The 18,041-nt window shown below is 43.3% G+C and overlaps 1 protein-coding gene across 10 annotated transcripts in view; it reads left to right on the top strand.

Annotated features, from left to right (window-relative positions):
- Positions 1–1,211: 1,211 nt before the first annotated feature.
- Positions 1,212–18,041, top strand: part of LOC133414208 (formin-binding protein 1) — a 62,180-nt gene continuing 45,350 nt past the window's right edge. For 8 of the 10 annotated variants that reach the window (XM_061699423.1, XM_061699433.1, XM_061699432.1 and 5 more), the window contains exon 1: positions 10,053–10,271. In XM_061699423.1, the coding sequence (XP_061555407.1) occupies positions 10,140–10,271 (132 nt within the window). In that variant the 5' untranslated portion in view covers positions 10,053–10,139. Of the gene's footprint in view, positions 1,624–10,052; positions 10,272–17,486; positions 17,754–18,041 lie in introns of those variants that run through there. The other 2 variants (XM_061699428.1, XM_061699430.1) reach the window with 2 other exon arrangements.

The following is an 18,041-nucleotide window of genomic DNA, read 5'->3' as shown; positions in this document are numbered from 1 at the left end:
TCAAAGATAATTTAGCCCCCAACAGACTTAACCTGTTGGAGACATGTAACTAGTCCCTTAAAACATGTTAACTTCCAGCAATCCTTATAAATAACATGGTCCTTGAATGTAAACACAAATTAAATATGCATGCCAATGCTTCCTTCTCAATACCAGATGAAACTATACAAGATTCGATTTAAAAAAAAAAAACATAATAAACAAATCGGTCGTGCCACTAGTGCTGTATGCTCATTTCCTACCACTGGGTGGTGCTGTTGTTTTAATTAACAATACTCTTCTGACTTGATGAGCTGAATCAGAACGATGTTTTACCACGATGTGACTTTGTTGTTGTTAAACATCAAAAAGCAGTTTGGAGTCTCGAGTGAAATTGAGTGTACCAGTTTGAAAAAGATAAGTAAATAAAAAGTCCAGTTTACTTGTATTGCCTTTTATCACCAAAGAGTCTCAAAAGGCGGAAACAACACCAACGTCAATGACAGTTAAGAATCTTGAATGTGGCCTTTATTTACCCTGTACAACTCAACTGGGAAATGTTTTTAATCTTTTAGACAGGGCACGTAAAAGTCAACAAGTGCGATCACGCGGTTGCACAAGTGTGCACACCCTCGTATAACTGGGGCAATTAAGCAATTACGTTCAAACTCCTTACGTTCAAATCCATTTTCAGATGTTCTATGAGGCTTTGCCTGACATTTTTGTGGTCACGGAAAGCTAACACAGCATCGGCTAAATCTCATTGTATTAAGTCAGGTGAAGGCAACAAAAGAATCTCCAAGGCAAATATACCATCATCATCACATGACCAAGAACTGGACGTCCTTCCAAAATTGATCCGGAAAACCGATAAGGGAAGAGGCCAAGAGTCTACAACAACATTGAGGGGAGCTGCAACCTTCCATCTTTATTCTGTCTGGGCTGCGGCTTATGGTGGTCAGACGGCAGCCAGGGGTGTGCAGACTTTTGTATCTACTCCGCGTACGCAATTCAGTGCATATATGTTATATTGAAGAGAAGGAGGCCATAAGGAGAAGGGATAAGGGCAAAGTAGTTGTTAAGCACACTGGGGGGGGTGTCAGTCAATGAAACATCTGCCTTGGTGGGTGTGCCCTTTATCTGGGGGTGGTGGTGGTGGTGGGGGGGCTCCTCCTCCTCCTCCTCCCATTGCACGCCCACCCTCCCGCTTTCCTTTTTCAAGCCCCACTTCACGTGAAAACATCTGCGAGGAGGCTTTACGCTTGTATTATTTGCTCCAAAAAGGACAACCGAAGCCCACTCGGCGGGACGCCCCCGACCCAACCCCCCACCCGCCGCATCCCCCCCCCCCCTCCGCCCCACGCCGCCCCCCCTCACCGCCGTGCACGCGCACCACCGGAGCAGCTGTCATTGAGTCCAGGCGGGAGCGCGCGCGCGCGGGCGCTGCAGTGATCGAGGATCCATCCGCAAGCTCAAGATGAGACGCTGACCAAAAACGGCCACAAAATTGGATTTTGGGCTGCGTTTCATTTGAAATCATCATCATCATCATCATCATCAAAGACAATCACAACAAGCAGCCGCGTCGTGGATTAATTCCGAGGACGTCGTCCCGAAACCATGAGCTGGGGCTTAGAGCTGTGGGTAAGTGTCGCTATCATTATTTGCTCATGATTAACAATGTCGCCGAATGTGCATTTAGAACCTAATGCGACACGTCCATAACGACGTCCAAGCAGCAGCATTAGCCTGGCTAGCCCCCCCGCCAATAAAACGCATCCAAGCTAATTTGGTGTAGCACAGCTAGCTGCCTTTGAACGTCTTTTACAGTCTTCCTTTATCTTTGATGTCATCATCATCATCATCAGATCATCCTTCGTTAAATCGTCGCCGTTGTCGTTGGGCGTCCATTTTTTTTTTTTTTTTTAGTCGTACACGTTAGTTAGGGCATACACACCCCCTTCACCGTGGAACAATAACAACAACCATCATGTCGTCACCTTGCAAGCTAATCCACTTATCTATCTATCTATCTATCTATCTATCTATCTATCTATCTATCTATCTATCTATCTATCTATCTATGCAAACAGGTGCATGCTGTTGCATGTAGTGGTTAACACAGTGCGTTGTATCAGTTTGAATCACTGCACTGTCAGTCATTAAAAAAAACCACACAAAAAAACAAAACAGAGGTGGGAGTAAGGCATGTATGTATGAGTCATGAGTCTGCTGGCAGGTTGTGACCTTCAATTTGACTTTGGCAAAAGTCAAGTGGAGTCGAGCGAGTCGAGTCAAGTCATACAATTCTTGCCTAGTCTTAACATACAGGGTGTTGCGACAAAAGTCATTGTACAATTCCTTTTTTTTTGCGTTCAAATTCTATTCAGGTGTCGTGAGGCCTTTAGCGTGTGACGTCTTGGGCTTTGCGGTTTTTGTAAACAGATCCTTTACTTGCCCACGGCTCGCCAATTGACATTGGAGCAGTGTTGCCAAATTAGTAAGAAGCTTTTCTGTCCCAGATTGCTGTTCAGCGCCTGTTTGGGAAGTAGTACATTTTACGCTATTCATGAAAACCGGATCTGTTCTTGACAAAGCGCGCAGCGGAAGGCCTGCTACTGCCACCACTTCTGAAAACAGTGAACTCCTAGAGCAGGCGTTTGCGCAAAGCCACAGATAGTTTCTCTGAGGCCGGCACTGGAACTCGCCATCAACAGAAGCTCCATTCGGTGGGGAATGATAAAGCTTTACTCCTCGTAATCTTCCGCTTGAAACCTTTGAACTACCTAAAGATCCTGTTTTTCGAGAAAATGGAAATAAATTTGGAGCAGTGTGACAGCGATAAAGCTTCTCCAACTGGTGCTGAGCCCGCAGTGGGGCACGGAAAAACGTCTTGCACTGAAAAGAAAAAACTGTAAAACCCCTAAGCTGTGAAATGCGGACGGGCTCCTTTCTGTCCCAATAAAACCTGAAATGAAAAAAGGAAATGTAATGTGACTTTTTGAGACACCTTGCATATTCACACATTTAGCGTTTTTGCACTCCGAATCTGTACTTGTGTTAGTTAGCCGCGATAACACATTCACAGTCGCATAGTCCTGTAATGGTTCCAAAACCAGTCTCCATATTGTCTATGACTTTATTGCCTTGTCAATGTAACTTCATTCAGACTCAAGTAGTGCTTTGCCGCCATCTTTTGTTATCTTGGTGCCAAGGGACTATGTTAAAGTGAGTTAAGGAGGATCAGTGGAACTAAAGTAGGGCTTTGCCACTATCTTTTCGCATCTTGGTTCCAGGGAACTATGTCAAAGTGAGTTGAGGAATTTCCTTGAGCGGAAAGTATTGTATTGCTGCCATCTTTTGGCATCTGTAGGCATTTATAAAGCTTTTTGGGTGTTTGGGTTACTTGCTTGCAATATTTTACTTATTCGCAACAGGGCTTCGTCCGTAATGTCTTTGTCATGTGCATTTTCTATCAGCAAATGGATTGAAAGCAGAAATTGGATTTAAACCCAGACAATTGTATTTTATGGCCATATCGCCCATCCTGAACGGATGTCAACAATTTCACCCTGCAGCGTTAACAGCGATGTTTTCCCCAACAACAACATGGCTGCTACACGTTCAGTCACAAAAGCTCCTTCCTGTTCCACTGCTGTTTGTCACTATCACACACTGTCGTCAATCATCCGCTTACGATGAATTGTCAAGCGTTGACACGCCACCGTAGCACTCCAGGTGCTGTCAGGGCTTCGACAGGTGCGCATTAAATGCAGAGAATGCTTAGAAATGACTCCCAATACATTCCCGTCTTGTTGTGTCACACTCCAAGCCATTCATTAACTTCTGTTTGTCCCGTCTTCAGACACTTAGTCAGACATTCGGGTCTCAAGCGTGGCAACAATGCAGATGATAAATAAGGCTTGCAAAGCTATTTTAAAGATCGTAAAAGGCGGTGAGGATTGCGGGATTCCCGTCGTGGAGTTACCGGCTTGGGTTGTCATGAGAAAAAGGTTGGCAGCTCGTCGTTGCGGGATTCATTACGCATGGTCACAAGCGGCGTGGTATGTGTGAGCGCACATGCTTGCAAGTCGCTACACGGAGATGTCTTGTGAGCCAGCGGGAAGGCTCTTTTGTATTTGTCGAGCCCCATTAAAAGCAACAGCATAATAAAAAGGTCTTTCTCCTGGTTTTACATGGGAAAAAAACCCCATCAATTAGAATGGCTTGATCAAAGCGCAAACTTTTTTTTAATTTTTTTTATTTTTTAAATGAAGCGGTTTAGTCATAACCCGTGATGGAATTTCAAACGGTTAGTATTTCATCCATCCGTTTTCTATAGTGCTTGTCCTCATTTGGCTCGCGGGTGAGGTAACCCTATCCTAGTTGAAGGTATACACCCTGGACTGGTTGTCCGCCAATCACTGGGCACTTATAGACAAATAAACATTCGCACTAACATTCACACCTACGGACAGTTTAGAGCAGAGGCATCCAAAGTACGGCCTGCGCTCCATTTTTCATAATTTATGCTAAAAACCGTTAACCAAATAGCATAATTGCCAGAGTCATCTTTGAACGTTTTTGGAAAACAAACAAACAAACCAACAACAACCAACAAATTCAGCAAACAAGAAAAGTCCATGTGCCTCGATTCAAGATTTGCATGTGGATTAACATCACCTGGATGACAGACAATCTACACAGACATCGAGAAAAAAAACGCAACTTTTAGCAAGCACATTAGTATTTGTTATTGATATTGTGACTGTTAAGTTGCAAATGACATAGGAAATAATGCTTTTAGGCTAACAAAATAGTCACAGTAAAATGGCCAGCAACACTATAAAAAAAAATAAAAATAAAGGGCTGCTTTAAAACGACTTTCCATAGTTTGGACTTTTATTTGTCTCAGGCAAGTAACACGTACAATAAGTGTTGAAATCTCAAAACAACACTGCTTAAAACATTACAGTGTCTGTCCATCTTAAGTCAAATACAAAAGCCCATTTTCTGCTCCCTCCCAAGGAGCAGAAAAAGGCCTGGACGTAGTTAAGTCAGGGATGTGTTTTTCTTTCTGGGAGGGGGGAAGCGGTAAGGGGAGAGAGACTCTTTCATTCGCTGGTAATTTACCTGGTGCAAAGTTCACAGAGAAAACATTCTTTGCCTTTTCCCTGTGATGTCAGTGTATTTTTCTTTACAATCGCGCAACGTAGCCTTGAGGCTACTTGACAAGCTTCCATGCAGGCCCTAAATCTGGAAAACATTTCTTCCAAGAATCAAGTCCTGTACTGGGCTTCTTTTGCAGACCGAATTGTATTCCAGCCAGATGGTTTCCCGTCTATAAACACGTAATCCAGACACTGGTCGCGGTGATCCTAAACAGGGCAGATCAATACTCTACAGGTGGTTGTCACTGGAGACAGTGTTTATTTATTATCTTGCTGGCTTAAACTAGCACAAGCAGAAATACGGAATCGTAATGATGGCGACCGGAATTTCCTGCATCGCGTGGGCAGGATGTTGCGGTGTGCAACAGGGATTCACCCATGCAAGTAATGATATGTAACATGATGTGCAACCATACAGTTTTCAACCATTTCTTATTTATCGCACTTAAATGTGTTGGATCAGCAAGCCAATTTTAATGTCACACAAAGTCAGTATTGCAAATGAGAATCTTTTTTTTTTTTTTTATTGCCCTACCTGGATCAAATCAAGGTTAAATAAATAGTTTAAAAAGAGACAACAAACCCAATTTAATGGTGATTTTATTTACGACACTGCAAGTAGTGTTTGTATGTTTTGCACTGTTTGATTTTCTATATCTTTTGACAAGATGGCAATATAACTCCGTAGATGACGAATAAACCACCGCCATGTGATCAGGAAACGGCACCAATCATTCAGGAAGTGATGTCGCTGTCGAGCAAGATTTCTCAACTTCCCGCTAGCGCGCTTATGAAGCAATGCAAAAGAGGCTTTGCGGTCATGTGCTGTCGTGTCATCAGGAAACTGCAGCATCTAAGAGATTTGTGAGAATAATCGTGCTACTAAAACTAAAAAGGTCAAAAGTATGCTTTTCTAATGAAAATGCCAGAAAATCTTGACTGTACCAAACAGTACTGCTTTGTGTAAAGGGGCCTACAGAGGATAATAGTTGTCTTGAAACAATAACAAATACTGGGATTATACTATCTCTAACATGACAGAGACGAGTGGTTTGACATGCGTACAAATGCACCCGATTTTCCAAATAAAGCTTCTTTCAGACTGTGATGAGCAATAAAATGTTTTTGTTTTGTTTTTTTGTTCAGTCTCTCTGTTGTGACCAGTATGAAATGGCCCATCGACTGGTACCGGCGGTTGGGGACCACTAGACTCGATGACTAAGAACGTAAACGGACACCACAGTTACTCGATGGAACTCAAATTGTTGAATGCCTTTGGTGCAGCGACACAGCACTGATGACAGCATTCACTGTGCTCATAAAGCCAGAGAAAGAGAATGAATGGCTGCCATGAAATTATGACCATTGCAGCCTGCCCGGCCGGTATAAAAACAATAAAAAAATCAAAGGAATGTTTCCACTCAAGTCCAGCTGCAAAATCATAATTCCAAATCCAGAGCTACTTGAAAATTTGTCTGCTGGGATGTCAACCACTTAAGCCTGCACCAAGTCAGACGGTTCACTCCGGTAGGGAAAGTGATTTTATTGGCTTTCTATTGTGCAGTGGGCACATTTGTTTAGGGTGTAAAGCTGTAAATCCTCCCAAAATTGCACAGATTAAAAGGGCTACCAAAAATCACCCCAAAATTGCGCAGGTTAAAGTATGACTACTCCAAATCCTCCAAAAGTTGTACAGGTTCAAATAAGACAACCATCAAGCCCTCAAATAAGACGACTGTAAATCCTCCACTATCCATCCATATTCCGTACCGCTTCTCCTCAAAAGCGTCGCGGGCGTGCCGTAGCCTATGCCAGCGATCTTCGGGCGAGAGGCGGGGTACACACCCTGAACTGGTCGCCAGCCAATCACAGGTAAATCCTCTACTAGTTGCCCAGATTCAAATACCACTGTAAATCCTCCAAAGTTTCCCAGATAACAAGATATCACTACCATAAATCCTTCAAAAGTTGTCCAGGTTCAAATATGACTAACATAAATTCTGTACCATGGCGAACTGACCTCTGCGGCTCGACATAAACGTAACTCAACGGCGTTACAGGTCAGTTTGATAATGATAATCGCTTAAACTTCCCCTTTCCCATCGCTGTCCCCTTGAGCAAGTTAAAAAAAACAAGAAGTTGAACTTTATCCGTGATTTAACGTTGACAGTACACCTTTCTACTTTGACTCACCTTGAAAATTTCACTTCTCCAGCGAACAGGGAGTAAGGGAGGAAGTCGTTATGGTAGCACACTGACGCTTTGAATAGTCTGCGCCTAGTCCGGTGTCGTCGTTGATCAGGCACGATGGATAAGGCGGAAAGTCTCCTCAAAGCGCAGCAGCTTAAGGTAAGTTGATGTTGTAAAAGGGTTTATTTCAATATGTGAGTCGGGAGAAAGAGTTTTGCATGGAACATTTTTATCATCATCAGCTTCAATCAGAGGCGCACAGATGGATGTCATTCATGGCAGTGGTCTCCTGGTAGTCATGTTCTCATTCTGAGCTCTAAACTGCATAGTTTTGGATTCACGTCCTGAGTGTTCTCCCAGTTTGGAACCACCAAGAGTCCCAGCGTTATCTCCCCTGCCGCTCATTTGACATTTAAGAGACTTCCAAGTCCCGGAAACCCAAGCTTGTTTGTTTCCTTCTGTGAGTCAGTCCTTTCTTGCACAGTGACAGCCAACCCCCATCCATTCTCAACCCTTGTGAACAGCTATGATCACCCACCTGCTGACTCTGTGAGACTGCCCCAAGACCACTTCTTCTTTGAACCCCCTGTGACTGTAAATTGGCAAAGAGTGGACACACATCTCATCTAAAAGGCCTTGCACTGCTCCCTGGGGGTGCGAGGGGAGGGCGGTTAATGGAGTATTCAACTAAAGTAGGACTGTGTTGACAAAGATGCCTCACAGTCTATTGTGGGGCTTTGAGCTGGTTCTTATCTGGCTGGTCACTGGCTTCTTTTAAAGATCATTGAAGCTTGGTAAAGCTTAAAGTGGAAGAAAAGTCTGAATATGTTTTGGCATCCATCAGGGGGGCTCCTCAATGGAAAGTTTGGTCCAGTTCAGGAAAATGCCAGTTGCTCCACTCACAAAGCTGCCCTTTGATTGGATGAGTCATGTCACGTGAGCGGGGTTACAATGCACACGAAATAAAACTAATGTATATTCGCCAAAGGTTGCACAGGTTAAAATATGACTAAAGTTCAAACATGACTACTGCAAATCCCCCCCAAGTTGCTCGGGTTCAATAAATCTACCCATAGATCCCCCCCGCCCCCCCAAATTGCACAGGGTCAAATGAGATTACTATTAGGGTGTGTCTCGTTCTGGATTTATTGAGGATCTCTACAATTCTGACTCTATTGAGGACCATTTTAGAGGAATGTGTATGTCAGTCCTTGTTTTTGCCCTCCTCATCACTCAGGAGAAAGAAGCTGTTTTGTAATTTTGCCCGTGAGTCAAGATCTTCCCGTTACAGGCTGTTACAGCCTCTAATCTTTAACCATTGCACTCTTGCGTTGTTGCAGCTAGCCTCTAATCACCTCAAATTATACTGCCAGCGCAACTCAGTCACCTGAGCGTGTTGCCTTATTTATTTATAGTCAGATAAGATTTGCTTGTTCCTCATGGCAGTGGGTTGGCATGCTTCTGTACATCTTCAAAAACAGCAACTAAAAAGCCAAACGATCTGGCAAGATTGGCTTGCTTTAGAGTTTTTGCTTACTTTTCCTAGGAAACGTTTGTCCAATTCAGAATTTTTCGAAACAAGCGACATTTGGCTTCAAGACGTTACACTGTATAAACAATCGTTAATCTCGCTAGGATCGGGATTTGCTGAAGTCTGAATTTCCTGACGTCTCGTAAACTATACATATCAGGAAAACGGATTGACCTCTGGAATTGTTTAACAATTTTGTTTTAAAGAATTACGGCAAATTATGAATTGAAGACTTCAGGGACATTTGACTTTAGAGGTTTCACAGATATAAAGATTTGTTAATTTCGCCGGAGTTGGTGAAGGATTGTGAGATGTGATGTTTTTTTTTTTTTTTTTTTTTTTTAAACAAATGCCAAATGACGCACTGTACTACTTTAGAGACAGAATCTAGAGGTTCCACTGCCCCAAAGATTTGTTAATATTGTGAGATTTGGTGAGGTTTTGTGAGCTAATTGAAAGCCTAGCTTCACATCATGAAGCTGTATTGACCTATGGATCTTTTTAAAGCACATTATTCAAGAGTTTTGCAAAATTAGGAATTGTTCAACTTTAAAGCCATATAGACGGATCGGATACAGATTTTTTTTTTAACAATTTATTTTTAAATTACAACATGCTGTGTCACGAATTGTATGACTTTGGGGACATTTGACCTTAGAGGTTTGACTTTATAAAGATTTGTTCATCTTTAAAGATATTTTAGTCTTGTGTGACATCAGGCATGAAGATGGATCGACATCTGGATACTTTTAAAACTTTTTTTTTTTTTTTTTTTTTTTTTAATGAATTGAATTATGCCAAATTCTAAATTGTATTAGAATTATTTGTATTTAAAATTTTCCCCATTAAAGTGTGTTAGAATAACATTGATTCTACTTCTTACTGTGCCTTATGTTGCAGCAAGTTTGGTATTTTCTTATCCCGAGTCCAGGCAATTGTATTTGTTGTATAAGAATTAAAGAGCTTTGTCCTGCGCACAGAAAAGAAAAACAGCTCAGCTGGAACAATGACTAACGTGTGCTTGAAGGCCAGGCAGCATTAATCCACAGAGCAGCAGCCTCTCATTGGATAAGTGAGGCCAGTTACCAGGGAGTTGCCGTAATCAGATTAATAACCGCGTCATTTCATCTATTTTCTTACTGCTCGTTCCCCCTCGCATTATACTTTTTCTTCCTGACCAGAGATGGACTGACTTCCTTGGAGGTTTTAAAAAATTTTTTTTTTTAATTTTTTAAAAAACTTTTTACGGTACTGTAAAGACTGCTGTCATGTTGCGCCGAAGAAGTGAATTTTTCATCTTCCTGGACAACCCCCCTGTGAAACCTGAGAAGGATGGGCACAAGCTGAGTCCTTATCAAGAGTACTTACAGGTGCTTCTCCAGATGAAGATGACCAGCACTGTGAGTGACCACACATGATATTGAAATTGAACCACATTCAATTGAATCCAATTGTATATTTATCCATCGTCGTTAGCTGACGAGCACTGCTTCCACTAACAACAGGGCTGCGAACAGAGAGCAGTTAGTGTTGCCAACTTAGCGCCATTTGGTCACTATATACTTATGATTTTCCGACTGCTCTTGCGACCGTTTTTAAAAGAAAATCAACTAGCTTGTTTAATCGCTTCTCAGAATCAGACAGCAAGAGTGGAAGAATTTTCACATTGTTTTACATACGACACGAAAACAGAACAGCGGAAGGTAATCATGGAGTCTATGGAACGGAACATTGCCAAAAGACATGGTGCCCTTTTATATGTTGCAAAAGCAGTGATTTATCAACATGTTGGAAGATTTTGACCTGAGGTACAGTATGTGCTTCCAATTTTGCTGAGGTCGCCATGCCTCACCTGTATAACCCGACATGAGAAAAGAGTGTGAGTGTGCTTGGAATGTCAGATTTATGTGATATGTCACAATCATATCAGAACTTCTTATTGGCCCAAAGCTAAGGTAGGGAGGAGTAAATAGTTTTGTATGTTTGTTTTATCTGCACGCCAGTTCCCAAATGTAGGTATGCCTTCTTCAAAAACTGATACATATAATAATTTATTAATAATCATTTTTCGGATACCCTGAAACAAACAATCGCATGGAGCCGTCTGCACTAGGACTGGACTGCCCACAGGCCACCAGAAGGGAGCCCCCCCCCCCCCCCCCCCCCCCCCCCACTCCCCCCAGTGCAGCTGTGATGCAAGAGCCTGCCCCTTTGGCGACTGGGGACCCCTAGAGGCCGGACCACGACCACATCACAGCTCTCAGTGCAGAGGGCTTCTTCTGAGGAAACAGTAAAAAGATATTCATTCAAAATATAAAATAAAATGCTGCAAATATAATTAGCAAATCTAAAAATATAAAAGCAGGATAAGTTAAGATACAATAAATAATGATGAAAGAATGGAGAGAAAATGGCGGCACGGTGGCCGACTGGTTAGAGCGTCAGCCTCACAGTTCTGAGGACCCGGGTTCAATCCCCGGCCCCGACTGTGTGGAGTTAGCATGTTCTCCCCGTGCCTGCGTGGGTTTTCTCCGGGCACTCCGGTTTCCTCCCACATCCCAAAAACATGCATAAATTGGAGACTCTAAATTGCCCGTAGGCGTGACTGTGAGTCCAAATGGTTGTCTGTTTGTATGTGCCCTGCGATTGGCTGGCAACCAGTTCAGGGTGTACCCCGCCTCCTGCCCGATGACAGATGGGATAGGCTCCAGCACGCCCGCGACCCTAGTGAGGAGAAGCGGCTCAGAAAATGGATGGAGAGAAAATAACAGTAAAAGTTAGGGCTCGCGAACCCCCGTGGTGTCCCCGGATCCCAGTTTGAGAACCACCGTTCTCAATTGATAGATTGAAGTGCGTCGTATGAAAGGAAGCGGTGGTAAACAAAGGATGAGTGGACGAGGCTTCCAGTTAGTCATGTTGGTGTTGCAGCGGCGAGCTCTCTTCGTTTGCAGGAGTACACCATACGATAGAGGTCTTACATTTCAGCTGGGCTGATGCGTTGTCGCTTTAAATAACCGCGCGGCTTGTAAACGGCAACTCTCATGGTTAAGGTCAGCAAACAGCTGCTCTGATTTTGCACGAGGTTCCTGCGAGTGGCCGTCTGCAGTCAGTTGTTACTTTGGTAATTGATAACCGATCGCTATTTGAGATGGCGACTTTTTGAGTAGACACGCCAGAGTCAAATAAGTAAGTCACATATGTGCAAGTGATAACTCATAAGTCAGTCTCAAGATTTAACCAAGTTTCAAGCTGGTCCCAAGATACTGTGGCGAAAATCAAGCAAGTCAAGTCATTACTTTGGTTAAGAAAATTACAAGTCAAGTCATACAATCTGAATTCAGAACACTCAGAGAATCTCCACTTCTGGGAAAGTGTTGCGAGACAGTATAGCCGGGCTAGGCTAAGTTAGCACTGTGTTTACATTTGTTGGACTTTGGGATGAGCCAATATCAGAATCTGACGGTGTGATAACATTGAGCAAAAAAATTGTGGTTTCACGGTATCACGGTATTGTATTGCTACCACAGCTCTAAAATGTATCATTTTGCATTGGGTAAATAACTTTTTCTCTCTCCATTGAGCGCAATACATTTTTTTGAAACAACACATAGAATCTTTGGTACATTAGTAAACACAAGAAGAAAAACTACAGATTTTTTTCCAAATAAAATCTAAATGTAGTACAACAGTAAATAAATAAATAAATAAAATGAGTAGGTACTTCTCTGCCCCTCTGTGCTTTGTGAACATCACAGATATTAGCCATGCTTGTTAGCCTTGGTAGCAAGGCTATAGTATTTATTTCACCATTTATGGACAGGCTAGCTCTCATAGCTGGTTGAAAACTTTCATATCTAGACAGTATTATGGCAATATATTAACGTTACCTTAAATTTGTCGATACGTGATGGGTGGTGGCCCGTTAACGTGACATCTTATTGGAAGTATCGTCTTCGTGATCCCGTTTTGCGTAGCCTTTCTCTACCAAGCTGTCGTGCCTGAAAAATTCTTTGGCAAGGGGATAAATCGTAGTGCTCACTGTTGCAAGGCTGTTTATGTAAAAAAATAATAAGAGCTATTAACAAGTTTATTTTGTTTTATGTGACATGTACCAACATTCCGTGTTTTCGTTTTTTCACGTTTTTGTACATTTTCCCCGTAACTGGTCAGTGAAGGTCTTCGGTCTGGCACGTGGCTGTTTCTCTTCGGCCCCTGTTCCCTGTGATGAGGTTACTCCGGGCTACAGGAACATTATTCCACCCCGCTTCCTTGGACAAAGCGCCATGTGTGTCAGAAGAGATGGCTCGGCATGTCCGCCAAATATTTGTCCACCCTTGTCGTACGCCCACGGCCCGTGACACAGCGAAGCGCTGCACCGAAGCAGCATAGTGCCTCGCTGTGTGTGCTAGTTGAAGAAGCAGTATGTGAGGCCGTTAAACGTAGTGTATCTGCTTTGTTGGACAACAGGGCTATTAGTCAATTATCCCATTTGGGAGTAAGGGGTTTCCCCTCAACTCGTCTCATGACCTCTGCCAAGCGTGTCAAGTGTGAGACAACTCTGCGAGTTCACTGTTGCTGCGAATTTTCAACCAAGCCAGTAGTTCAACCGGTCGTCATGACTGGTCGGGGCCGCTCAATCGCTCTTCATACACAGCTGAGATTTTTTAACCGGCTCAGATTTAAGATGGCCAAAATGCGGACCAAAATTCTTTGGGGATCCAATACACTGTTCCTATTTGTTTTCAGGTAACAGCTAGAATCTAGCCGAAATGTCCTCACATACCTCGGTTGCACACTTTGTGATCAAGCATGTTTTACGTTTTCACAGATGACCTATGTCAGTGAAATTGTTACAACAAATTAACGTCTTCCTCAAATTGGTGCTTCCCTTATCGTAAGTGGACGACAAAACGCACTAACAGCCGGCCGGGTTTGTCGGCCTCCTGTGACAAATAAACACCTTCCTTTAAAGTAGACGCTTCCCTAAAAAGTTATTACCTTTACTTATCCTGATCGGTGGCACGTCTGTATGTTTACAACGTCTTGGATTGCGCATAGAAGTTGTCGCAAGATCCATTGTAGCTGTCAGTGGGCCGTGTTATGAATACAGATTATCAGGAGTTCTGCTGTACTTTGTCTTCAAAACAATAGGCCTCAGGGCTACGCTCCCCACCAGAACTTCTGCGCAGGCCCAAAGACTCTGGCGGAACATCTGTTTTGCATTGACTCAACAGGTTTCCTGTCTGCCTCTGATGCAATGTAAAAGAAGCATTAAGCAGACGAGACTGTAAATCTTCCGGTTATAAAAAAATAACTTGGTAGCGCCCCCTGGAAAGTAGAAAAGAAAATTACCCCCTGGTACCAGTTTCACCGATCGACATGAAATTGGATGAAAAGGGCTATCGTAGCAGAAGGCGTTAAAAACGTCACAACAATGACGTCACGAACCTGAACAGGAAATGGGCCATTTTGTTAGAAGCAGCTGTCTAGGGAGAATCCCATAATTCACTGAGCGGCGCTCCCTGGAAAGTTAGAAAAAACTTACCCCAGCACCAGTTTCATTGGTCAACATCGTTTCATTTAAATTTCGTTCGTGGGTCAACGCTGTCCCTTTATTATTGCAATTGTGTTTCTTTTCTGGTAAGAGTCATTATTTTGGGTATCTGCAGATACTTAAAAATATTTTTAGGATCCTTAAAAATGACATGTAATCCCTAAATCCACCGTGCAGAGGTCATTAAAATACCGGAAACACAATAAGCAATATTTCTGCAATTTATAACCCTAACCCTTAACCATTTAGCATGTTCGGATAAAAGCAGATGGACTAGAACCCCACCAAAAGTCATTGAACCCAGATTGCTCATTCGGAATGATTTAGTGAATTTTTTTAAATTTGAATTAGCTTTACAAAGGTCTTTAAAATACAATTAGATTGACTGAGTTGTTTGTGATCCCACAAGGTGACCTTTGTACACCTTTTTCAGTTTGTTACCCTATCTTTTGAGGTCATTAGCAAGGGTTGCCTTTTAAAATCCTTGAGTTAATATTTTCTCTCACTCTCTCGTATTTTTAATCCTGTATTGATTTTTCTTCTTCTACTTCGTCTGTGCGGCACGGTGGCCGACTGGTTAGAGCGTCAGCCTCACAGTTCTGAGGACCCGTGTTCAATCCCCGGCCCCGCCTGTGTGGAGTTTGCATGTTCTCCCCGCGCCTGCGTGGGTTTTCTCCGGGCACTCCGGTTTCCTCCCACATCCCAAAAACATGCATTAATTGGAGACTCTAAATTGCCCGTAGGCGTGACTGTGAGTGCGAATGGTTGTTTGTTTCTCTGTGCCCTGCGATTGGCTGGCAACCAGTTCGGGGTGTACCCCGCCTCCTGCCCGATGACAGCTGGGATAGGCTCCAGCACGCCCGCAACCCTAGTGAGGAGAAGCGGCTCAGAAAATGGATGGATGGATGGATACTTCGTCTGTGTCCATCGGAGTGGCAAACTGACGGTGGTATAAACACAATGGGTACCTGGGAGCGTTTGTCCCAAGTTCTGAATATGCCACGCAGCAATTGCCTTATGTCAAACCTTGTAGTCGAGTGATTGCATCTCATCCTGGTCATCAAGAATTCTCACTGCTCCATTGGTTTTCAACAATCAATTAAGAGAGACGATGATCACAACGACAGTCATTCTCATTTTGCTTGTTCAGCATGAACCCAGATGCTTATTTGAAAAATGTGTCCAAATATGCGATCTTTCATGTGCACTCTAGTGCTAAATCTGTATTATCAGTCATTTGTGGTACGTTTTTATGAAATATGTTTGAGTTAAACTAGTTGATTGTGCGCTGTTCGTAACATAAACCGAGGACTCCCTCGTGTGCATGGTTGCCATCGGATAGCAACGTTGCGGTAATACCCTCAACTCCCGAAAGCACCTGGAGGCACCGCAGTCGAGCCTGATTGCATCATATGTGATTGACTCATTTGCTCCGCTAGAGTCCATTCATTCGAGAAACTAGGAGCTCTCCCGTTATCTGGCTAGATCAGATCAATATTCCCTGGGTAGGCTGTAATCAGCAGCTCTAATCCGGAGTGGTGGCTAAATAACGTGCATTCGCTGCGATTAGGTGGCGGTACGGAGCATTTCGATGATCCCTAATCCCTGTCACCGTTTGGGAAGGGCTGTGGGTCAGCAGGCTGATCCTTGAACAACCGTTTATTTGTTTGCTTTATGTCACATGGGCCTCCTGTACTTATATTTAGCCCCCCCGCCCTCCCCCCGCTTGAACTCTCTTTTCATTTCCCGAATAATAAAAAAATGTTTAGCCGGGCACTTTTATTTGTTTTCCCTCATGTGCTACCACAATAGAGCACAGATCATGGGGAGTGGTGGCTGTGTCCTGAAATAACAAGCAGAGAACGAAGAGTTTTTGGGTGTTTTTGAAAGGTTTCACATGCAGTTAACTGTTGTCAAAACTATCTTCATTCACGCGGACTGAAAAGGCTGTAATATTCATGCCGGGCCACTAGTTGGCGATGTCACTTTGTAAAGAAACACTGCAGTGAATCCCCAACTGTTCGCCATTCGCTGTTTATCGCTCATATGCTCTCTGCAGAATAGGAAAGTAGTAATTGGTGTCAGGCAAATATGTTGAAATATGCTGAGGAGGAGCTAGGTTTAACCCGGGTTGTTAGCGGAAGTTATGGAGCGTCTTTGTTGGATGTGCATGTTTTTGCTCTGGCTCAGGGTAACAAACGATGGCAGTCTCGTTAGTGCTTGACAGTTGCTATTTTTAGGGGTTGCAACGGCCTTCCACTGAATTCTTTCGTAATCAGATCCTGATATGTTTGGATTTTTAGGGTACTAAATGTGGTTACGGTTTGTTTTGTCGAAATGGCCCCACAAAACTCGGGTGAAGATTTCCGGATTGGCATGTCTCGCGTTTTTGTTGAACTACCGAGTCCAGTGAAATCCCGATACTTCATTTGAATGAATTAGTCTTGTGTCTATATCAATAAGCACCTAGAAGGTATATAAAAAGTCTACACACCCATGTTCAAATGCCAGGTTTTGAAATCTAAAAATTAGACCAAAGTAAATAATTTCAAAACTTGTTCTATCAATAATGGGACCTTTAACCTGTACACAAGAAAATATAATAGCCCTGAATCTTTCGTGCTAACACGAACAGCTATTTGGAACTGTTCATAATCCCTCCATTTTATATAAAAATTAAAGGTATACACATGTAAACGTGGAACTACATTGCAAGCAAAGTAATGCTTGTGCAGAGTGTTCGCTTGTGCACCTTTTAAATAATTTGTTTCCTTGCCTGCCATTGATAATTCATAAAGTTTCCAGTGGATAGTTTGCCTCTTCTTGCCCTGATGTCATGAGCCCAAAATGATTCAAATCGGAGATTAGAATGTTATTCTTGTGGTTTTAACGTCATAAAAAAATGTGGTCCAGTGAAGGCCTGTGGGGGTGGGAGGTTCAAGGCCAACGCTCCCCCCTCAATTGTAATCCCTTTCCTGTGTAATCCCGCCCCATCCCTCCTCCCTCCCTTCCTTCTCTTCCTACCTCTCTCTACCTCCCTTCTTCTGTTCCATTCCCTCACTGTCCTCCTCCGCCGTCACGTCCATTGCACCTTACGCCTGATGGAGCATTAACACTGCGGGCCGCTTCACATTTCACATTGACTCGGAGAGTGGAGTCTCTCCCTGATTTCTGTGCCTAACAATCAGGAATTGTCGCGTGGGAGTCGGCGGGCACGGTTCCCAACCGCTACTCGGAAATGGTCTTGTGGATGGACTCCGTGTCGGACTAACCTGGGTTTTGGATCTGAGCTTTGGAACGGGATACGATGGTACCGCTGCAAAAAAGGGTAACGCCAGTTATGCGTGGAGGAGTGTGTTTTTGATTGCAGCTCTGATGATTGTAAAGCCAGGGACCTCTTAGAGAGGAGGACCCCCCCCCCCCCCCCCCTCCCACGCCTCATAATCATAATGGCCATTAAACATAACTACTATGTGTACAATGGACCACCGCACATTCACAAATTCATCTATTTCCCTTTTTTGAACCCATCTCCAGTTATTTGTGGGAACCCTCAATTATTCATGTCTTTTTTTTTTTTTTTTTTTAAACGATCCCCTGCTTTTTAAACGTATTA

The sequence above is a fragment of the Phycodurus eques genome, chromosome 15, assembly GCF_024500275.1.
Source record: "Phycodurus eques isolate BA_2022a chromosome 15, UOR_Pequ_1.1, whole genome shotgun sequence".
In the NCBI taxonomy this organism is placed as follows: domain Eukaryota; kingdom Metazoa; phylum Chordata; class Actinopteri; order Syngnathiformes; family Syngnathidae; genus Phycodurus; species Phycodurus eques.
Note: the sequence above shows the minus strand (reverse complement) of the source record. Positions and strands in the feature narration are given on the sequence as shown.